Source organism: Saccopteryx leptura, chromosome 6 (assembly GCF_036850995.1).
Source record: "Saccopteryx leptura isolate mSacLep1 chromosome 6, mSacLep1_pri_phased_curated, whole genome shotgun sequence".
In the NCBI taxonomy this organism is placed as follows: domain Eukaryota; kingdom Metazoa; phylum Chordata; class Mammalia; order Chiroptera; family Emballonuridae; genus Saccopteryx; species Saccopteryx leptura.
This window is the reverse complement of record NC_089508.1, coordinates 167,762,112-167,786,351: the sequence shown is the minus strand read 5'-3', so window position 1 is coordinate 167,786,351 and position 24,240 is coordinate 167,762,112. Positions and strand designations below refer to the sequence as shown.

The 24,240-nt window shown below is 44.4% G+C and overlaps 1 protein-coding gene across 6 annotated transcripts in view; it reads left to right on the top strand.

The window, feature by feature from the left end:
- PRELID2 (PRELI domain containing 2) overlaps positions 1–23,042 on the top strand; it is a 75,358-nt gene extending 52,316 nt beyond the window's left edge. For 3 of the 6 annotated variants that reach the window (XR_010746123.1, XR_010746122.1, XR_010746119.1), the window contains 2 exons: positions 16,255–16,831; positions 20,899–23,042. Coding sequence is in view for 1 of the 6 variants with exons in the window: in XM_066341699.1 (XP_066197796.1) it covers positions 16,255–16,314 (60 nt within the window). In the remaining 5 variants the exon portion in view is untranslated. The remainder of the gene's footprint in view (positions 1–16,254; positions 16,832–20,898) is intronic. The other 3 variants (XR_010746120.1, XR_010746121.1, XM_066341699.1) reach the window with 3 other exon arrangements.
- Positions 23,043–24,240: the final 1,198 nt, after the last annotated feature.

Genomic DNA, 24,240 nt, shown 5'->3' with positions numbered 1-24,240 from the left:
TAATTATTTCTTGCCAGTGTGAGGGCAATTTGTATATCCCATTTTTGAAAAATGTTTTATCTTTTGATGTGAAAAATTGATCCAGTGCTTGTTTGATATCTTCTTCATTTTTGAATTTTTTGCCCTTCAAAAAATTTTGTAAGGACAAAAACAAGTGATAGTCGGAGGAGGGTGCTAAGTCCGGAGAATATGGTGGATGCGACAGACATGCTTCTGTAGTATTTCTTCCTTGTTGAAATTCGTAAAAATTACAGTGGCGTAAATGAACTTTATCAGTAGCCATGGGTACACTATCACTTCACACATAATACTAATGTGAATCAACTTTGTTTTAGTTAATTTGCTATGTCAGTATGTATACATTAAGTGATAAAAACAGAGAGGCACACATGCGCCAAATAAACATGTGCTTACCTGTCGAAACTTGTAGTGATAGAAACGAACAGAACTTTCCGGTAGACCTTATAGATATGTTAGCTTATTCTTTTTATTAATTTTAATTTATTGTGTTAACATGGATTTAAATATCCCACTCAATATAACCCCCTCACCCCCATCCCCTTATCTCCCATTACACCCCCTTTGACCCCTCCCCCTAACTCCCTCCCCCCTTCCCTCTGGGATTTGCTGTCCTGTTATCTGTATCTCTGTGTTATGTATATATAGTTTCACTAAGCCTTCACCTTCTCTGATCCCATCCCCTCATCTCCCTTTCTTCCTTCCCTCTGACAGCTGTCCCTCTGCTCCCTGTGACCCTGCCTCTGCCTCTATTCCCTGTTGGTTTATTTTTAATCCATGCCTTCTATAAACAGAGACTGTTCTGGAAACTTTGGAGAAAGCCAGATAGAATAATCATGGTAGCTACAATGTGTTGTGTTTACTATGAGCCAAGCACCACACTGTTTTAGGAACATTGAGTTCTCCCAGTAACCCTCCAAAAGACGGACTGTTGTTATTTTCACGTTTCCTTTTTACAGATGAGGAGGTAAAGGGACGCAGAGGTTAAGTTACTTGCACTGGGTCATCAGCCAGTAAGTGGTGAAGCTGGAACTCCAGATGGTCTGACCTTGGCTCCTTGACTGGGGACAGTTCTTTTCCCAAGAAAGCTTGGGTGGGAGACACAACCAATGCATGACTGGTCTCCATAAGCACAGGGTGTACATCTGACTTGAATCAGACCCTGTCAGAACGTAGAGGAAATGTCCTTGTCTACAAAACCCTTACTCTGATGCTCGCTTTCCTATTGCTCTTTTGCTCTTATAACCAATTGGGTACCTTTGGAGATTTGGGAGTCATATTTGCTCTGCAATTCTGGGTAGAATTTCCAACCAATTTATTGCTTTCCTGAGCCTGTTCTCGCCCTCTGTTGTGCTAAATTCAAATACAGAGATAATGAGAAAATAGGAATTTGTGGCCACCGTAAATCTGCACGCACCTCGTGCAAACCTAAGGCAGGCACAGAATTGAAAACGGAAAAAGCCCTGCGCAGGCTGCACTGAAACACTGGGAAGATGGAGGCTGCGCCTGTAGGCTGTGTGGACTAAGGCCGTCAGAGGCACAGATCTTTTGTGGATCAGATCCACTGTAGGATTGGGCTTGGACAAGCTGGCCTCTTTGTGCTGAATGAAGGCTCTTAGCTTGACCAGCAAGGCCAGGAGAATGTCATTCAGGCGTCTCCAATCAGGGGTTAATACAGAATTCTGGGGCGAGCAACTTGAATTGCAAAGGTGATTTCGTTTCTTGCAGGTACATACACTGGTTCAAGTCCAGTTGTGTGCTCAGCCTGTGGCATGCTAGTTCAGTGTTCCTCCAGCTCTCCGAGGTGTCAGCTCTTCGCCTGGGTCATCCTCCCCGCCTCTGTCTGTGATTTCTTATTCTGTCTCCCCACTCGACTATAGAGTTTCTTCTCATGCTGAAGGGCCTCTTTGTGCCCACTTTTTGTGGGCCTGGGGGTACCAGGCAGAGCCCCAGGCAGTTGATGGGGAGGTCGGAATGTCTGCCTGTTACGGAGGAAGAAGCTTTGTGTCTCCTGAACCCAGGTTTGCTGGAGTGACCGTTCCTTGTCACTTTCAGTTTTTTTCAAATCCCCTGGACTGCCTGGGATTTGACCCTTATTCTTTGCCTAGCATTCCTCCTTCGATTCTAGCTAAACTGTTTTTCTATTTTTCTCTGAATTACCTTAGTAAAGGAAAACGGTGGCTTTGGGGGAGTTAACTCCTTTCATATTGACGCCCAATTTAAAAAGAATGTAGAGGCTACTAATTAAAAATTTTCTCAGCCAGTGGCCTTTGGTGGGGATGCAGCTTTTGTCACTTGTAAAGACAACACTTGCTCCAGCCCACTGGGTTTTCTATTCCCTGCACTTCTCGATGTGTTTGAAATAGTTCATAATTTAAACATGATTGCACTCCTCCCTCGAGACTCTTTTAGTCTTTGAACAAAATTCTGAAACATTTATTTCAGATGTGTTTGACTAGGTACTACCTGCACACAAATGACAATTCTGTTTCCAGAAGAGAGAGCCATGATTGTTCCTTTGCTCTGGTACTCTGTGAAACCAGCAGAATACTCTGTCCTGATCGGCTCTGTGACCTTGGGCAAGCCATCGAGTGGTTGTTTTTTTTTTTTCTTTCAGAGACAGAGAGAGTCAAGAGAGAGGGATAGACAGAGGAATGGAGAGATGAGAAGCAACAATCATTAGCTTTTTTGTTGCACATTGCGACACCTTAGTTGTTCATTGATTGCTTTCTCATATGTGCCTTGACAGCGGGCCTTCAGCAGACTGAGTAACTCCTTGCTTGAGCCAGTGACCTTGGGTCCAAGCTGGTGAGCTTTTGCTCAAACCAGATGAGCCCGCACTGAAGCTGGCGACCTCGGGGTCTCGAACCTTGGTCCTCCGCATCCCAGTCCAACACTCTATCCACTGCGCCACTGCCTGGTAAGGCCCATCGAATGTTTTAAGTTTCACTTTCCTCATCTGTAAAACTAGGACAGTATTGGAACCTACTGCATGGAGTTCTCGTGAGGAGTAAATGAGTTATGTGCATAAAAAACCGAGGGCAGGACTGGGCACGCAGTAAATGAGCAGTTGTTACTAAAAAAAAATGCAACAAAGTTGTAAGCAAAAACATCTTTTTCCCATTATGACATTGACAAATGTTTAGTGGTCATAAGGAGCCTGTCTTTGGAGTCAGCCTATCCTGAGTTTAAAGCTCGGCGTCCTCTCTCATAGGGTATATACAAATTTCACCTCTTTGTAGGCGAAGTGGGAATAATAGTACCTACCTTATGAATGTAAGAATTAAAGGAAATAGTGTTAAGTGATTAAATTCCTCAGCACACAATGAATACTCCGTAAATGATAATTACCTTCCATTTTGACTCCAATTGGCATACTTCCTTCCAGGCTTTCATATACAGATTTTAAACCATCAGAATTATAGTATAAGTACAATTTCATGTCTTGCTTTTTTCACGTAATATTTTCTTATACATAATGCCTTCACAGTAACTGCAAACTCCAAAGCCATCATTTTAATGACTGCATAATATTTCCTCTGATAGTTATATCATAATTGATTTGGCCTTTGCTTTAGTATTGTGCATTGAAGTCATTTCCAAGTTTTACCATTAAAGTGAGACCGTGTGAAACATTTATACACAGAGCCTTTTATATTTTGTATCATTCCCTTAGAAAAGATTCCCTGAAGCGTTCTTCTCAGTAAGTATCTATTGTCATGATTCTTTGAATGTATTTTTTATCTTCCTCACTGAATGACAGGCTCCTGTGTGGGGCTCACCACCTCACCTCAATACCTAGCACATTCTTAGTGCTCAATAAATATATTTTGAATTAGTGAATGAATGTACATAATGTTTTATACACATAATGTGTATATATATATGTATACATAATGTATACAAATGTACATAATATTTTACATAATGTATGCAGTAATACATAATGTATTATTTTCCGAAAATGGTGAGCCTTCATGCTTTCATTTTATCTTAATAATAACCGTGAAAGCAGAGAAACATTTTGCCCATTGGGGTAGCAGGAAAGGTAACAATGACAGGTGATGTTTATGGAGCAGTTTCTATGCCCCAGGCAACATCCTTTAGTTTGCTCAACAGGTGTCTGGGTAAGTACGGTTATCAGCATCTTATAGACCAGGAGGCGTAGAGAGGTGTTGACCTGCCCAGATCACACAGGTAGGGAGTGCTAGAACCCAGATTCAAACCAGGCCGTCGGACCCTTAGTCTGAGCACTTGATGACTGGGCTGCATCTTCCTCCTCCCCAATTTTACTTTGCCAGCAGCGAATCCCTTTACACTTCCATCTAGCAAGGTATTTCTCAGTGAGCCTGAGCTTGTCGGCCAAATTCCAAATGAGGTGTGAATGCGAGTGAAGGATGGTGCGGCAGTATTAGAACAGCCAGAGCTGCTTATCATGCTGGTTGGTGTTCACCCTTGCAGATTAACAAGTGAAGGATGTGTGCATGTATTTTGTATAAGCCTTTGCTTTTTTATTGAAGGGAAGGGTTTTATTAGATTGTTTAACATTCAAGGTAGCTGGTAGATTTAGAACATTGTCTGCGTGGGCGTCATTGATCCACGAAGAGTATCTGGGGTCATGTGATACAAAGGATGTGATCATAAGGATTACCCAATGATGCTTCCCATTTAGTAGAGCAACTTTGTAACACTATCAACTGTGTTATTACAGGCATTTCTTCAATTTCTCTGGGAGATCATAGGAAATATATGTATATTGGTCTCTGCCCCCAGTCCTGGCACAGAATTTGTAAAACTGTTTTCATTTCCTAAGTGATAAGAAAGAGGACTAGGAGCATCTCTTGTTTTTGAAGGAAGTAGGATTTATTTAGCTGGTGGAGCAGCTTAACCTCCAAAGAGGCAAGCCAAACACTTGCTCCCCGAACTGAGATTCCTTACATCTTATACACTTTTATAGCTTTAGCTTTCACGTGACGAATGCCTGATTTCTGTGACATCTTTGTTTGCAGGCCTGCGTGACTTTCATCTCATGGCATCTCTTGTTTTAATTAATGTTTGTCTTTGACTTCATATCCGACACAGGGCTCCTAAAACCCTTGTAGGTCCCTCCATGATAGAGACCCGTGAGTGTCTTGTTCTAACGAGGTGACTTTTGGATGGTTCCTGGATGGGAACTGGTCACCAGAAAGACCGAGTCAGGATTAGATGCTGGGCATTTTCAGCTCCACCGCTCGTCCTCCAAAGAGAAGAGAGGGGCTGGAAATGGAGTTAATAATTGATCATGCCCCTGTGAGAAAGACTCCTTCAAGTCCCATTAGGATGAAGTTTAGAGAGCTTCCGGGTTGGTGGACACATCCACTCTGGGAGGGTGACTCACCCCCACTCCACCGGGACAGAAGTTTTGTGCTCGGGACCCTCCCAGACCCCACCCTGTGCATCTCTTCCTCTGTCTGGTCCTTCGCATCCTTTATCCCACCCTTTAATGAACTAATAAATGGAAGTGTTTCCCTGAGTTCTGGGATCTGCTCTAGCAAATTAATTGGACCCAAGGAGGGGGCTGTTAGAACCTCTAAATTGTAGCGAATTGGTCAGAAGCACAGGCGATAGTGTGGGTTTGTGACTAGTGTATGAAATGTGTGTGTGTGTCTGTCTGTCTGTCTTGTGGGACTGAACCCTTAACCTGTGGGATTTGATGTCATCTCCAGGTAGTGTCAGACTTGAGTTAGATTGTAGGACACCACCTGGTGTCAGAGACTTGCTTCTTGTGGAGAACCCCCTCAGCTCACACATTTGGTGACCAGAAGTGTAGTGTTTTGTGTGACTAGCGGAGGAGGTTCTCAGGGAAGAAACGCACAGCAGGGAAAAGTTGGGTTTCCCCTCCCCAGGTGCATATCTGCGTTTTTCTATTTTACTCCACTTTCCCCTTATCAGTTTATTTTGGGGCTGGCAGTTTTTTAAAACAATATTTGTGTCTCTAAGCTCTACAGTGGGTTTTTCCCTCCCTTTGCAAATGACTCATTTTATAAACAGCAGGGATTTTATCTTTAGACTGCTATTTGCATATAGATATTTGAGTTTTTAAAAAGTCATTTACATGTAGCTTTTGTTATGGTTGCTCCGGTTAATTTGTGATGATAAATGCTTAGAATTTTTTTTAAAAGTGTCACTTCTTAAACTTACCATGAACATAATGGTCCCATCACTGCACGGGTGACACAACAGATGTGGAGTGTGGGCCTGGCATCATATTTATGTTGCTAAAGTTCACGACAGCATTCCAGCTCCCAGGTGTGACATGATACCTTGCTCACCCCCTATGGTATTGTCCCCAAGAAATGGTTATGTTCAGCAGCAAAAGTCTTTTTGTGGGAAGTAGAGGGCTCTCCGTGCTGGTGTTTGACAGTCAACCAAGGTGTTGTAATCCCCAGATACTGTGTCAAGACAGAACTGCTTCCTGGGCATGTTAGTTCTGCCGCTTCTCCAGGGTGCCTGGGAGACCTTCACTGTGTATTAACAGGAAATGCAACGTGTCTGGCACAAATGGTGCAGTCTCACCCTACCTCCATTAAATGTATAAAATTAAAACCATGCTGAAAATAGATGAAAATAACTTTGGGCTGTCAGGAAGGGTCATACCTAAGGTGACGTGCCATTTTTTTGGTCATTTGAGACGAGACCCCTGTTAACATATCTTTGGAAGGAGGTGGTGTGCCGAGGGCTTAGAGTCACAAAAAACGTGGGTGTGAATCTGGATTTAGCACTTCCTAGCTGGGTGCCTTTGAACAAGTTTCTTAACCTGCTCCGTCTCATGTCCCCCACATCACTGACTCACAGGTTAGGTGTGAGGATTAAATAAGACAAGGCGACAGTGTGCTCAGCACAGCCTGGTAGGGGCCTCAGCTTCTTAAAAACGAGCTCTTTCCCAGGCCTAGGGTTCTAATATTCTGTTGCTGATGATCCCCAAGACCAAGGGAAAGCTGGTTCACCCTGCAGGCCTCAGGGTTGTCAATCAGAAGTCTTAGTGACCCTTCGAGGCGATGTAAAGAACAGGTCAGAGGAGCTTTGTGAGAGAGGGACAAGCACAAGGTGAGCCCCGGCTGACATTTCCTCACCAATTGGCAACTGAATGGGAGTGCCATATTGTGAGAGCCCATTGGGAGGGCCCCCGTCAGTTCTAGGTCCATAAGGAAATCAGTGGCCTCGTTTCGGGCCATGGGGAGAAGAGGAAGTGAAGGTTAACCAAAGTCTGTCTTGTGTCAGTGCTTCCTGTGGCCTCATGGATTCCTCAGAGCCATCCTGCCAAGGATGTAGGCTGATTCTCTTCTCTCCTCCCATTTTACGGGCGAAACAAATCCAGTGAGGCAGGTCCTCATTGTAGAAAGCATTGAAGGAATCCAGCTTTGAATTCCAGGTTGGCCACTCATATCTATGTGGCCTTGAGCAAGTTAGATCTGAGGCCCAGTTTCTTTATTTGGAAATGATGAGAGTCTAAGTATCTTACCTTATAGGACTATCCAGAGGATTAAATGAGATAATGTAGGCAAAGCCCTAGGCATGTAGTAAGCTTATGATAAATGATCATTAACCTCAGTATTGTTGAGATACGGTGGAATGGGTGTTTGACTGAAACAGAGCTTTGAAAGGTTATATTATGTTCAAAGGGACTGCCTGATTTGAAGACACAGTGGATTGACCCTATATGGAAAGAGCTTCGTTGGCTTATAGAAATGAATGAATCTGGGGGAAGGAGAAGGGTAGAGATTAAAGACAAAAGGAGAATTATCTGGGCATCTACTGATTTGTCATTGGAATGTTAGTTGGATATATTTATTTTGTTAGAGACAATTTATTGATGAAATGTATCAGCAAGTTGCTAATTATTTTACCTCTCAAAATAGGGAAGAAACCAGGTGAAATTATGGCTGAGCTTACATCTGATGAGCAGTGCAAAAATGGCTGATGAAGGGAATTGATAGGAACCTTGTTCTTTCATTTGTCAGTCAAGAGCACAAGAGTCGGGCCTGGGCCCTTTGGTCCCGGGTGCTGAGGAAGCCCTGCTTCAGTGTAAGGAAGGTTGTCTTGTAATTAGGAGTAGAAAGCTTCCCATCAGTAGAGATTTCTAAGCAGGTAAGAGATGACCAATGAATAGGGACCATGGATGACATGTGACACTGGGTCAGAGGCTGGCCTTGATTGGTGGTAAGAAAGCCATATTTTGCAGGAAGCCCAAGTAGTCAAGAACAATGAAATTATAGACAGGTCACAGTTTTAAATATTAAAAATGAGAGTAGAATAATTGAATCCCCTTGGGGGTGGGGGAAATAACCTTATAAAATAAAACAAACAAACGAACACCAATAAGGAAAGCCACTAAAATGTTCATGTTAGGTCAGGGTTTTTTGAAAGTTGGCGATATGGAAATGGCTTTGTAATCTTTCATTCTGATATGTGACCCCAGGACACCTCTCTAAATCGGATGGGCCACTTTCTATCCTTTGCTGAGAGTTTTCTGTCTGGACTAGATAATATAATGTCCTCTCCAAGTTTTAGGTTTCATTATTTGGGAATATATTCTTTTCCATTACAAATTGAGATGAAATATTCTTAAGGGGAGAAGAAGCTTTATAATGTGAAGCAAAGACATCTGAATTATTGTGTGAGTTTAATGTTCTGTGGTGACACCTAAAGACATTGAGTTACTTATCAAAATAAAAATGAATCTTACTCAAGAGTTTATTAGCCATTTTGGAAAGTTACATTGAAGCCATATATTCTATCAGGATATTTCCACTTGAAGAGCATTGTGTTTAAAATAGTTTGTGGATGTGATTAAATATGATTCACATATTCAGAATTATGCCCTTTAGTTTGGCGGGAGGACTCAAATCTGATTCCTCTCTCAGGGTTTTGAGCATAGTCGATAGGGAAGAGAAGGAAAGCTCTTGCTACATACTCAGTGTTCTAAGGGTGTTTCCACATACACCATCTCACGGAAAGCTCCAGCCCCCCAGTGTGGGAATATCCTGGATCCTGGGCCCTCAATCCTGTTTGCCTCGCCTTGGGTCCGGTCAAAGCTCTGCTTCTTCGTGATCTGTGTGAGTTTTGGTCTGGATGCTTAATTTCTCTGAGCCTCAGTTCTCTTTGAATAAAAGACAATAATCCTCTAAAGCAGATAGGAGGTGAGAATTAGCCAATGAAGGTAAAATGTGTGCCAGTGAATTTCAATGATTATTATTGTTTGGTGTCATCCTAGTTTTTTAGATGAGAAAGTCCTGAAAAGAGCTGAACAGCATCAGATTAAAAGACGCTTTGTTGTGGCCAGAGACCTGCTCCTGGGGGGAGCTTTGCGTAGCGTTTCTCTTACTTTTTCATGTAAAAACTGGATACAGATTCCTCCCTTGGCCTCGCCCTCCCTGGCCAGTTTTTTCGGCATCTCATGGAGCTCACATTCTATTGTGGGGAGGGGATGACAGACAGTACAAAATATTTTAAAAGCAGGATCATTATTTGGGACAATGAATGCTGTAAAGACAGTAAGATCGTGCTCTTTGACCCAGACCATGGCTGACCTGGGTAATCAGGGGAATCTGGAGGAGGGGAGTTGAGAGCTGACTATTGCCAGGAGCTGGCCAGCCACTCAGAGATATGGATAGGATCCTGCTGGGAGCACAGGGAACAGTGAGTGAGAAAGAAAGGAACTGAGTCCTAGACAGACAGCAGTCTGGTGGCCACCAGAGGGAAGGGGGAGTGGGGGAGGTAGGAGAAGGCAAAGGGGGAATAAGACACGCGCACACACACACACATGCACGTGCGCACGCACGCGCTGAGCATGACCTGTGAAGAGAGAGCAGTGAGGGAAGAATGGAGAGAGCTGACGTTGAGGTGGGCTGGAAGCCGGTCATTCAGGGCCTTGTTAGCCATGGTAGAGGGTGGGTTTTATTATGAGAGCAGTGGATACTATGGGAGGGTTGAAGCAGGGCAGTAACCTATTCTTATTCTACTTTTCATTCCCATGTAAATGAAAAGATTTAAAGAAAGTCTGATGCAAACCAACTTAATAAAAAAAAAAATAGAATCAAAAGGGAAGTGAGATTTTTAAAGTCAACTTGATGCACATCTCTTTATCAAAAGGTGAGTGGTTTTCTCATGCAGCCTGCAGCGTGGGAAATGACCCCACTTTCTCCACTGCTCTCGACAAACCCAGTTTCTTCGGGACCTGTTTGACGTCCCACCTCGGTGTCCGTTCTTTCCACATCATTCCCTCTCCTTTATCTTTCGTCCTTTATTCTTTCCTCATTTTGTTCTTTCACTTGGCAACCATTGGTATCTGGAACTTTTCAACCGCCCTCAGGAATGCTAACAGCTGGGCAGATTATACTCTAATGCCCACCTTCAAGTTTATCAGCCGAGTACACAAAAGCAGTCAGTTGATTAGTTTTGTCATCCATCTACTCTGAGTACCTATTCTGTGCTGGATTCCGCACTAGACAGGAAGGATGGAAACGTAAGTAACTTCTGTTCCCTGCCTCTGAGCACTTTATCATCTACTGTGGTAGACCTGAGAGCTGGTGACTGATTGGCTGATGGATAGATTCATTTATTCGGTAGACATTTAGGACCTGCCTTCTGTGTCCCAGTCATTGCTCTTTGGGGTATACAACTTGAATAAGACAGAGAAGGTCCCTTTCTAGTGGGATTAGGGGATCATTAAAGTGATTCAGATGAAGAACAAGTCTTTATTTACCGACTGTTTACCAGAAGCTTGGTACTGTGCCAACCAGATCACACATTATTTTAACTAATTCTTTTTTTTAAAATTAATTTTAATGGGGTGACATTGATAAATCAGGGTACATATGTTCAGAGAAAACATCTCTAGGTTATTTTGACATTTGATTATGCTGCATTCCCATCACCCAAAGTCCAATTGCCTTCCATCACAACTGGTTTTCTTTGTGCCCCTCCCCTCCCCCAACCCCCTCTCTCTCCTCCCCCCACCCCATAACCCCCACACTCTTGTCCATGTCTTTGAGTATTTTAACAAATTCTTAGGACAAGCCCATATTGTTATGTCCATTTAAAGACGAAGCTGTTGAAGATTAGAGGATTTAAGCTAAATGCCCAAGGTTGCCCAACCTTGCACTCCACCCTAAATCTCCCTAATAGTATCTTTGCATAATCTCAGTGCCATTTGTGGCAATGCTGGGATGTTTTTTGTGCTGTTGTGTCTTCCAGGAAAGAGCAGAGCAAAGGTGCAAGGAAGGGGGTGTGGGGGGTGGATGGGGGAGGGTGGAAAGGTCAGAAAGAACCGTCTCATCTCCAGTCCACGCTCCCACCCTTCAGGGAGGCGGTTGCTAGACTACACATACGCTGTTCCCACCTGCATGGCTTTTCCTAAGCCTCCCACCTGCATGGCCTTTCCCTTCCTCTCCATATGTCACACCCATACCCAGACTTTGGGCCTGACTCAGATCCCTCTTCCTGTGGCTTCTGCAGGTCCTCCCGTCCCACAGGGTTAGTCTCCACTTTCCTTCTCCCATCGAACATTTTCTTTTAATCCCGGTAGCTCTGCTCAGAGGCTGTTTTACACATCAGTTATTTTGCATTCCTTTGTTTCCTCCCAAGAGACTGCTGACCCCTTGAGCAGAGGCTCCCTGTGTTCTCTGTGCCCCTGTTGCAGGCAGCATTGGTGTACCCCCTCACACTCCAGGACCCCGATGCTGAGGCTGGAACTTACTCCAAAGCTGGACCCACGAGAAAGCACTGTTTCCATGGGGCGTCTTTAACAACCCATTTTTTTTGCATAATTTTAGTCACTTTAATTTTTTATTTTGCTTTTTAAAATTTTTGAATTTTATTTAGAAAATTAAATTTAACAGGGTGACATTGATCACTAAGTGTACATAGGTTTCAGGTGAACATCTCTATAGCATTTGAACTGTTGATTATGTTGTGTGCCCATCACCCAAAGTCAGATCATTTTCTGTCATCGTATATTTGATTATCTCCACACTCTTTCTATGTTTTCTAAGTTCTCTCTATGTGTTTCTTTTTGTAATCAGAACACTATGATCTCCTCTCATATTATTTTATCTACTTACTGATGTTTTTAGGAAATATAATTTTTTTTTAAATGAAGGTTCCTATTCTGTAGTTTGTCTCTGATCTGATATTTCCAAATATATTCACCCATCTACATGGTTATACAGCATGTGATTCTTTTTTAATTTATTATTTTAATTTGTGTTTACATAGATTAAAGTGTCCCACTGAATATATCCCCCCCCCAATTCCCCCTCGGCACCCCCCAACTCATTTTTTTTTTTTACCATTGTGGTAATGCAGTGAGGACTTCTCTTTTGTTAAGAGAGCCATCATAGATGGGTCTTCCTGAGAACTGCTTTAGAACTTTGTCATTTTTATAAGGTCTTAATATTACTCTCTTCAGGGCCTGCTAGGTACATGGAGCTTCTTAAGGAAGCATCAGTTTGGTAAAATAAACATACTGTCTTGATCAGTCCACCTTTAGTTCTAACTTATTCCCTCTCCTCTTGAGACAAGCTTTTTATTTTGTGTAGTAATCAGCTCCCAGAGACTCGGGAGACTCTCGGAGTGGGGAGGGGGAAGCGTTTTGAATCTGGAAGACATAAGTCGCCTTGCTGGGGATGTGTTTTCCCAGCACAGCTCTGGTATGAGGACAATGGGACTGAAGGAGTCCCCTCCCCTCTCTGCTGGCATGTAGAGGAAGACAGTTTAGTAACAGAGAGGAGAGAGTTCTCAGAGGGGAAAGAAGTAATGAAATTAAGCTGGTTTACGGTGTGTCAGTCCAAAAAGCTTTTAAACCGTATCTGTGAAGGTGGGTCCGCTTCTTGTTTGTTCTGCATTTTAGACACCGTTGTGTGATAAGCAGTGTAGATTTTGTCCCTTTTAAGCCTGATATCCTGGGGATTGAGTTTTAAGTGCTGGAACTTTATTTGAAAGGACTGTATCGATTGGGCTTTGATTTGGTCTTTCTTTACCAAACAGAAATACTGAAGAATGGTTTGGCCTCCCAGGTAGGGTTTTTTATTTTTTTAATTTCACTTTATAGGTCTCTCTTCACCCCCATTTTGTGCTGTGCTGCTTAAAAAGAATAAATTGTTATAAGAGGGGAGAAAAGGGAAGAATAATCAACTGCCCCATTGTGAACATAATTGATTCAATAAATAACGTTTTTCAATTCCCAAGGCAAACCTCAAAGTCTTCACTTATGTCAATTAGTGTTTGGCTCTGTAAGTGGTGGGCTCCTCATTTAGACGGATGGGGAGAGTTCACAGAGCTCACTTCCTTCCAAAAGAGTGTGTCCTGCTGGTTTTAAAGCCGTCTTGATTTATGTGCCCCCTCTGCAAAAGGAAGCTTGAAACAGAATTAGCATGGTGGTTTCTAGTCTTCCTGAAAATAGAAGGAAGACATTTCATTATTGTACAGGGATTTACTGAAATCAGGGAAGGAAATCCAGTAGACTGTAAGCTCGATGAGGACAGGGACTTTATCTTGTCTGTTCCCCTTTTCTCACCAGTGTACATAGTAGGTGCACAATAAATATATGCTAACTGGATCTGTTGTTGAGTGAACGAGAGAAGAAATGAGCACAATTCTGGTCTTGGGTTAATTTTATTCCACTGATTGTTGTACCCCCTGCTCCTCTTCTTTCCCTCGAATTCTTCTTCTTCTTCTTTTTTTTTTTACAGAGACAGAGAGAGAATCAGAGAGAGGGATAGACCGGGACAGACAGACAGGAACGGAGAGATGAGAAGCATCAATCATTAGTTTTTCGTTGTACATTGTGACACCTTAGTTGTTCATTGATTGCTTTCTCATATGTGCCTTGACCACAGGCCTTCAGCAGACCAGGTAACCCCTTGCTCGAGCCAGCGACCTTGGGTCCAAGCTGGTGAGCCTTGCTCAAACCAGATGAGCCCGTGCTCAAGCTGGTGACCTTCCCTCGAATTCTTTAAAAGGGGAGTAGCTCTGAGAGTACAGGATTGCTGTATATATTGCATCTTCAGACATGTTTAAGGAGGATTATTTCATCAGTTGGAAGGGATCAACTAATAAATTAATTATTAGTTGGAAGTGATGTCAAGCTGCCATTTATAAATCCCAGTAAATGGACCTTGTGTTTTAGACCACACGAGGTATGTTTTCAATCTACAGATTCCAGGCCCCGCACTGGAAGTAGTGATTGAGTTGATCTGGAAAGGGCGTGGGGACTAGTATTTTCTTCTGTGGGTTCCTAGGAATTCCGGTGAGCAGCTGGGTGTGGAAAGCACTGTCTAGTCAGCCTTGCAGTCCCCTGAGCTCTCTGGTCTAACACACTTCTTAGGAAAAGTCGCTAGCCCACGGTCCCCAGGAGAAGAATCGGCAGAGCCGTGAGCTAGGTCTCCGGACTGAGGACGGTGTGCCCGGCCCTGCAGTGTGCTGCTCTAGTTCACCCGACACTCCATGCTCCTTGGCATTCTGGCGAGATCTTTTCATTAATACTTCCTTCCACGGCAGTGGCAAAGTTTGCGGGGATGGCCGGCCCGAATCTGAAGGACCCTCTGAAACCTTGAAGGAAACGTAACATTTCGCCGAGTGTGCTTTGGTGCTGAATAGAGGGGCGGGCAAAAGACGGTTTACAGTTGTAATACAAATAACAAATACAACGACAAATAAATAATAATATAAGAATAAACTCTTTTTAGTGTACTCATAACCGTGAGCCTACTTTGGCCCACCCAGTATATTTTATTAACTTCTCTACATGTGCGTGGCCCTCCTGTGGCTCAGAATAAACCCCAGATAGGAAGTCCTTTCCCTTCTCTGGTGGGTGTACTCAGTGCTTCCCAAACCCGGTCGTGAGAATCATCTGGCTGCTCATTACTTGAGTCCCATTAAATCAAAATCTTTCTTTGAGGAGCTCGGGGGGGGGGGGGTGTATTTTAGGTTAGCTTTGACCCGCTGGCATTCTCTCTAAATATTTCCCAGTCCCTGAGAATTGTGTGTCCCATGCCCTCGGATACGGCGTGGACCTCCTTGAGAGCCTAGTTCATAATTACATCGTAGTCCTGTCTTTCTACCTGGCGGTTTACCCTCTGGTCTTCAGCACCTGTCCTGGGAGGTAGAAAGAGGAGATATCTGCTTTCCTGTTTCCTCTGGGGTCGAATTGACTGGCCAGGGTGGGTGGGTAGACAGCTCGACTGTACAGTAGTGGAGTGAGTATTGTGAGAAGGTAAAGGGTAGCCCCTGAGACAGAATCAGATGCCTCTGATCTTTCCCTGCATTATTACCTAATCGCTGCATAAAGACCTTAACCTCTGAGTTTCTGTGGCCTCATCAGTAAGATGGGGTTAGGAACAGTACTTGTTGAGGGTTTTGTGGGTATTAAACCAGGTGTCCTGGGCCAGCTGTTAGCAGGACCGAGGACTCCTTGAGAGACAGGGATCTGGGTGCAGACAGGCGCCTAAGAGGATGCTCAGGGACAACCCGGGAGGGGGCGAGGAAAGCAGGGTCAGGCTGTGGTGACATTGCACTGTGACACCGTTGTGATGAAGGTCTCAGCTGATCCCTTGGGGAGCTGGAGATAGGATGCTCCTCAGAGTTGTCCCGAATTGAGAGAAGGGGTCAGGCCTTTAGACCCCTGTATCTACCGGCCATTGCTTGTGGAGAGGGGGCGTGACCTCAGGTAAGGCAGCGTCCTTTGGCGGAGAGGGTGGCTTTGCGGCCTCGGCTGCTAACAGTGCTGGTAGATGGGGCAAGGGGTGCCTGAGCCCCAGAGGGGATCTCACGGGTGCACCCAGCACCCACTACCCAGGATAATGCACATAAAACCCTAGCAACGAATGTAGCACATTTGAAAGTGTTCAATTAATAATAATTATTAGCCTTACTATTCCAACTCTGGCAGTACCACTGAGCAGCTGGGCCACCTTCAAGAAGTTACTTAGCTTTTCTTGGACTGTACTTCTTTTTATGTTTAAAATGGAGATCCTCAACTCCCGACTTCCCTCAGGAGTTCTGAGCACACGTGGCGATAATGTATGTGAAATTGATGAGCAGAAGATTAGAAAAATGTAAGGCGTGACTGTGAGCCTACTTTTCTGAAATGAATCTACGGCTGTGACTAGGATTCCTGGAAAGGGAAGGGCTGTGATAAATGTAAAAGCACTTGTCCGTGAAATATGGCATTTTGATTTTTCTTTCTTTTCTCTCTAGGGAATTAGAATAATGGAAACGCTGCTAAAGGAGCAGTGTGGTGCCCCCTCAGCCGAGTAAAGACCCATCCGTGAGTGCCGAAAGCCAAGCCAGAATTGTTTGCTCAGGCCGTGCTGTTCATGCTTATAAGCTCGGTGGTATGCACCCGCCTCCCTGGGCCGCTCATGCTGCACGATTCCCGGTGACACGCACAGGGGACGGTCCCACAGGTGTTTCATTATCTGTTCTGTACCTTTATTTCCTTGGTTCTTTGATTTTCAGAGCAGTTTTGAACTACATGCTGGGTTACAACTATACTCGAATTGTTTAAACTGCTCAGCACAATCCAGCGTGATTACAGCCCTCAAGGTGGCATGGATTTGTAGAGACTGCCGCTCGGGATAAACTGAAGCTTTAATTTTATTGTTCCGAGAGCAGCCGAAGGTGGAGTTGAGAGCTGCAGAAAGGGGCATGGTGATTGGCTCTAGTGAAATCCATGTAATCTGTCAGTCATATGTACTCCCATCGATTGGGAATGGCTGCCTGAAATGCTATGGCGAAGGACTTGGAGGCCTAGAAAATAATTCACAAGCTCTGGGTAAGAGTGCCATGATTGATTAGCAATGTCTGCCCTGGGCAGAGGATGGAGGGAAGAACACTTTTGCCAGAGCATGGGCCGCTTCTGGTTTAGGGCAAATAATGTAGGGTTAACAGATAGGGAATTTTAGAATCACTTCAATTTTTTTACCTGGAGTTTTTATTGTCTATATCAGTGGTCCCCAACCCCCGGGCCGTGGACCAGTACCGGTCCGTGGGCCATTTGGTACCAGTCCGCAGAGAAAGAATAAATAACTTACATTATTTCCGTTTTATTTATATTTAAGTCTGAACGATGTTTTATTTTTTAAAAATGACCAGATTCCCTCTGTTACATTCGTCTAAGACACATTCTTGACGCTTGTCTTAGTTACGTGATACATTTACCCTAAAGGCCGGTCAGTGAAAATATTTTCTGACATTAAACCGGTCCATGGCCCAAAAAGGTTGGTGACCCCTGGTCTATATGAAGAAGATGGTGTTCAAAGTGGAAAGGGCAGAACAAAATTACTTAAGAGAGAATCAAAGCCTAAAATAAATAAATATAGGGGATTTGCTCCTTATGAAATGTATTGAGCTTTGAGTTTTAACATCTGAGAGAAGGTTAAGACCTTTAAGTACAGCAAACATTGTCTTGGGTAATTCAGAATTACCTAAAACTTTCTTAATGGGGCTAAACTATAGTACAGATGTTTTTGTATAAGCAACCTGATACTCTAATAGCGATACACAATAAAGATCAGGATGAATTAACCAAAGAAGAAGCAGAAGGAGCAATAATGTGCAATTACCTCAGCATCCAAAGCATGCTGGTGATGCCTGCTCACGTGAATTTGAGAGTTATAAAGTGTTTCTGCTCGTTTGTGGGTTTGTCTCCATACTGTACACTTGACACAACACTAATAGATTTATTTATTCCTGGAAAGGGGATACAAGGTCATTTCATTGAGCACAGGCCTGGCGCACGACAGGTGCTCCAAAAGTGTTGGAATAGAATCTGGCATTTCGTGCGGCTCACCAAGCTCCTCCATCCGGGGTCCACACACTCGGGACCTGAAGTCCGCTCTGCGTTAAATAAGAAAACGAGGGACACTACTCACATGGGAAGAGTCTTATCTTGGTTTTAAAACTTTAAATTAGTCATTCTGAAACTTTAGTAAGCCTCAGAATCATCAGGACAGTTTGTGAAAGATGGATTGGTGGGTCCCACCCCCAGAGTTTCTGATTCTGTAGGTCTGGGTGGAGCCTGAGAATTTGTGTCTGACAGGCTCCCAGGCAGCGCTGCCGCTGCTGGTGCTGCTGGTGCAGGGACCACACTGGGAGAAGAGCTGCTTTAAATGAGCTTTCATCTCTGAATGGAGGCAGATTGAACAGAGGGGCTCTGACAAAGCTGTTAGCTGGAGTCGGAGACTATTGTCATGTATTCCGTCGGCTTTAGATTAATCAGGGAAGTGATTTTGCATGGCTGTCCTCTGATCTTAGTCTCTCAGCCTCTTCCTGCCTTCCCTTTTCCTGCTTGAATGTTGACAGGCTCCACACTGGAGCGGAGACACCTGAACAGAAAGGAGACGTGACTCACACCACCAATGTGGTTTTTGACTTAAAGTGTTGTTAGTGAATATGAGGAAATTAAGCAAGCATTACCGGTTTGTTGTCTTACATTACCCATGTCCTTGTTTTTGTTTGTTTGTTTTTTTTGAAAGCTAAGCCATGAACTGAGGACTTTGTATTGTTTCTAACAAGTAACTTGTTCTCTTAAGTCAAGAGGTTGAGATCTGTATACAAACAGAAGTTCAGTGCAGGACTGTTGCATTTAATGCAATGGAGTTCCTAGACGATTTACATAATTCGCAGAGGAGCAGAGGTGCATACCCTTTTTATGGAAAGTAAGAGGTACATACCCTTACCACATGCATCCACAAGCTTTTTCAAAATCAGCTTCGTTGAGGCATTATCTCTGTACAACTGAATTGACCCATGTTAGTTAAGTGCACCGTTTGGTGAGTTTGGACAGACATCTACAGTTTTGTAAGCATCACCGAAAACACTATACAGAACACTCTGAAGCTCGGATGTCGCTGAGATGCTTTTGTCCACTTATAGCTTCTCGTTTTTAAACTCATTTTCTTCACTATTTTTACAACGTTTTTGTAAGCTTGAAATGTGCCTGTTTTAATGGAACTTTTTACTTTCTCAAAATTAGCTCTATAGAAAATGGGAGCATGGTTTAAGTGGAAGAATTACTGATTTTCTGGGCAGTAAAATGCCACATTAAAAGAAGAGGTGAGAGGAACAAACTGAAGTGCGGGGACCAGCCAGCGAGAGCCCACCGGCCAAATCCAGCCTGTTGTCTGCTTTTGCAAATAAAGCTTTATTGGAACGCAACTGGGCTCCCGGCTGTGTTCTAGGTACAACAGCAGAAGGAAGGGCTGTGGCAGACCTCTTACAGGTTGCAGAGCCCAACATAGACACTATCAGGGCCGTAAGAAAAAGTTTTCTTCCCTGGCCAGTTGGCTCAGTGGTAGAGCATCGGTCTGGCGTGCAGGAGTCCCGGGTTTGATTCCCGGCCAGGGCACACAGGAGAAGCGCCCATCTGCTTCTCCACTCCTCCCCCTCTCCTTCCTCTCTGTCTCTCTCTTCCCCTCCCGCAGCCAAGGCTCCATTGGAGCAGAGTTGGCCCGGGTGCTGAGGATGGCTCTGTGGCCTCTGCCTCAGGCGCTATAATGGCTCTGGTTGCAACAGAGCGATGCCCCAGATGGGCGGAGCATCGCCCCCTGGTGGGCATTCCGGGTGGATCCCGGTCGGGCGCATGCGGCAGTCTGTCTGACTGCCTCCCCGTTTCCAACTTCAGAAAAATACAAAAAAAAAAAAAAGAAAAAGAAAAAGTTTTCTGTCTCCTGGGTTAGAGCCTGCTCTCTCCTAAGTTAACATGAGAGCACCTTGTGGTGGTGGTTTGGCCTTTCTTTTATATATAGTATAGGATCACATCTTACCTCCATTCCAAAGTTAATAGTGTGATGGTTTATGCTCTCTGCTTTAGCTTTGGCATCACCAGTTGGATGTTATTTTAAGGCATAAAAAAAGCATTAAGATGAACACAACAATGAAGTTAAGGTACCAGCAACAGCGATCATTAACATGGCTCACAAAGTCCCAGTGCCCATGCATAACGGTGTGGAAATACGGGCATTCTGTGCAGTCGTAAAGCGACACTGTCACGTGACAACGGCATAGGCACTGTGGACGGTGAAGGCAATCTGCCAGCCTTGGACTTTTGCTGTTTTTACTCCTTAATAAACACATTCTGCGAGTTTTGCACAAATGTGCATAAGAGGTTGTTATTGACTATTTCTAATAGCATACCACGTTTCAAAGCTGCATAATTTGTGAGTTTGTTTGTGTTGGTGGTTCATTTATTTTGTCTTTCGGTTCCACACATAACTGAGATCATATGGTATTTGTCTTTCTCTGTCAAAAAATGCTGCATAATTTCCATTCACCTAGAAAGTGACCATGTTGTATGTGGTGCCTAGCCCTAAGATACTCCCCAGAATCCTTGGATATACGTCCAAGTGGGCTTTCGATAATTAGAAAGCTTAGTGGGTAAGTTGTGTTGGGAGCCGAATGAGAGGTTCATAAATCTCACTAAACAATATGCCGGGGGTGCTGCTGCTGCTGACACGTACATGGGATAGATTTTTGATTTCCTGTCATTTTTGAATAAAACAAATAGCCCTGACATGTGTGTGTTCTTGCTGCCGGCGGCCGGGAGACCAGGCGTGATGAGGTTTGATAGCACAGCAGAGTCCGTTCGTTCGCATGGGAATGACCGAGACCTCCGTTTCAGCTCCGTCTTCACTCCCCTTTGAACCAGCTCCCTTTAGGTCATTGGACTTAATCAAATAAGATGCTTGCTTTAGTCCAAGATCATTAGGAGGCAGAAGTGCTGTTTCTTCAAGAATTACCCATAGTTATTGAACTCAAGTGACTCTTAAAAAGAGGGCAAATAAGCATTGGTGGGTGAGGCCTGTTTACGAGGTGGTAACGCCTGTTTGCTTTCTCTTGCAGGGGAGCTGTGTTGTGTCTACTTTTGCTCAAGAGTCACTTCTCGGATACAACACATCAAAGACTCAGTTTTCCAAATGCAGGTTGGCCGCTGAAAGAAGGGGAGACCTTCCTGCCAGGACATGAAATGACCCACTCCCCTGGGAGCCAGCCTCAAACAGCGGCCCTCACGGAGATGAGTCCTGCTAGCTGGATTTTTATGGCATAGACCCTTTACGATTTCACAGATAAAGGGGAAACCCATAGAAGGTGATGTCACCCTTCTTCAGGATGTCCTGCTGATGGCCTGGGGATGGTGACTGGGCAGCCAAGGACAGGCCTGGAGAGTGGTGCTTGTGTCTTTGTATTGTTTGTGTCATTGCTCATAGGATCCATGAGAGGATTCCAGGGTGAACAGAGAAATTGAACCTGATACCTGATTCACAGGAGGCCTGGAACAGACAGGACTGTACCAGACCTAAGGTTGGGGGGGGCACATTTATAGGAATGTTGAAGAAGCTCAAATCAGGAGCATCTGATTTAGACCCACAAGTACTACATAACTGGCAGCGATATAGCTTTTCTAATGTAACATACGAGATGTGGCGCTGAAAAAACATCGGGTGGAGAGCGGGAAGGTTATGTACCATCTTGACTCCTACTAACTCATCCTGAGATGTGGTGCAGATCGTCACCTCTGTTTTCCCTGAGCAAGTGGGGATAATTGGGCACAGATCTTCCTTTCTGTGTGAAAAGCACATGTTTGGGAGTCAGACAGACAGACCTGGGTTTCATCCGAGCGCTGCCACCTACCAAGCTCCCTAGAGCATAATTTTCAATCTTTATGATACTCATTTTTAAAAATCTGTAAATGAAGTCATCGAATTAACTTTGTGAGGTTGTTGGACCAAGTTTGGATCATATATAGATATAAAGTACCTAGCGTTCTTGATACATAGTAGACGTCCAGTAAATAGAAGCCATTCTCATTATGTGAAACCATTTCGAAAATGTACTTTTCAAAGGTAATGGATGGGAGCATCACTGTTTGAAAGTTAGACGACAGTAGTTTGCATTTCCTGTGACCGGAAGCCAGACTATAAATGCACACTGCCTTACAGAGAACTTGAAGAGAGGTAACAATTTGGAATCCATCTTAAGATAAAAATTGGGCTATTAATGGAAAGTCTTGGGGAAATTTTATTTACTTATTTTTAATATTTGAAAAAATTTCCACTTAGTGCATTGATGCATTTCAAAGCAATTGTATTTTTCTTTTTTGTACAAGCCTGACACTGTGAGCCGCTTCTTATTGTACTTGAGTTGTTTGTGCTGCCTGAATTTTGTCTTTGGGGATAATTTCTCCTCATTTCCTTAGTGTTTTATCCTTCAATTGTGTTGGAAGGAAAATGAGTGGTAGAAACCAGAACATACTTTGACCTCCTTTCCATCTTGTAAATGGCATTTTGTAGGCTTTTGGAATAATTTTTTTCATGTGTATTTTATTGATTTTAGAGAGAGAAGAAAGGAAAGAGAGACAGAAACACCAATCTATCCCCGTATGTGCCCTGCCTAGGGATCGAACTGGCAACCTCTGTGCTGCAGAACAATGCTCTATCCAACTGAGCTATCCAGCCAGGTCTGCCCACTTTCACAAATGAGAGGAGATGTGCAGAGACAAGAGATTTGTATTTGGAGATTGACAGTGGAACAAACTTAACCCTTCATACTCAACAACCTGTCTCCTCTGAAGGCAGGAGTTCTCAGCAGTGGCTGTCCATGAAGGACCTCCTGGGGAGCTCTGTGCCACCCTGACACCTGGGTTACACCCCAGATCGATACATCAGGATCTGTGGGCGGGACCCAAGCGGCAGTATTTTTTAAAGCTCACCAGGTGCTTCCAGTGAGCAGCTAAGGATGAGAACATGGCCATGCTTTCTAGGTGATTTGCAGACATTCTCTGAGTTCTTTCTCAACACCTCTGCTGTAGGAAAGGATCTTTGTAGCAAGAATTTGTTGTTAGAAATAGAAATAGTGGAACACAGAGAGGCTGAACTTTTAGCCTGAATTCCTTGAAGTGGGGGTGGCTGGTGCAAATGCCTGCAGGGGTCCAACCGGTGATCTGATGAGTGAGGCGGCGGGCTGGGGCCGCCGCCGGGGGGCGGGGGGGGGGCGGGGGGGGGCGGGGGGGGCGGGGGGGCGGGGGGGGGGCGGGGCGGGAGCACGCACCTGGCCCGCCTTCAGCCCAGCACTGGCGTCACGTGGCTGGTTTTTCTAGTTCTTTCAATTTTCCAGAAAAAAATTTTTAAAAAGCTCCTGATTTTTATGTGTTGGTGACAAATTCACTGTGCTGGCCAAACAAAATATGTCTGCTAGTAGTTTGCAGCCTCTGCTTCAAGAGTGCTAAGGACCAGCCTGAACTACCAGCTAGTATTTCATAGGTGTGCCTTTCTTTCCCTGTTCTGGGTGTGGGCTGCCTCTGCCGCTCCCCCAAGATGCTGTGGGAGTGGCTTCCTCCTGTTTCTCCATCCTCCCCCGGACTTTGTCGGACACTTCCCCTCACTTCCTCCTGTAAGCACCTGCTGCTTCAGGCTCCACATCCGTGCCTTAGCAATCTCACGCTTTTAAAAAAATTCATTAGGGCTTGTTTGAGTTCATTTTTATTCTATGTCAGAATCCTTTTCCTGTGATGAAACATCGAGAAGCCCGCATTTAACTATTATTTTTTTTTAATCCGTGGTCTGGTGTAAGAAATGTCGAAACCGGGAGTTCAGCCTTCTGCGGCACATTGGGCACGTGGGCGGGAACGGTGAATGCGCAGACCTGGTCCCCCTCCCGCTGCGGGCTTGATGAGCTTACGCTTCCAGGTGCTGCTTCCCCCCAGCGCGCCCTGGACTTCCCCCTGTACCGGGATCCCCGGGGAGGTGAGCAAGCCAGCAGGTGTCCAGCCCCCCGCCCCCGCCCCCCAGTCCGAGTCATGTTGTTTCAGTTGGGACATGGAGATCTGCATTTTATAACAAGTTCCCCAGGGGACTGAGTGTGCTGTTCCACAGACCATATTTTGAGAAACACTGATTTAGCAGAGCTGTTTTGGTCTCTGCATCTTCTATCGTTTAAGAAGGTGTTGCAGACCGTTGGGCTCACTGTTCAATACAGTTGATTCCTCAGAACGTGATATAAATTTCTTCTGCAGAGAGAAGCTGACATAAGCTATCCCTACATGATCGAGGGGCTTTTGTCATGAAGGAGCTCTTATGGTTTCAGTCACATGTGGATAAAAAACTGGTGCTATATTTGTTTTATATAAGTAGTATGTATATGTGTAGTAAGATCTCATTTATCAGACATTGTGGGGTGCATAGTCCA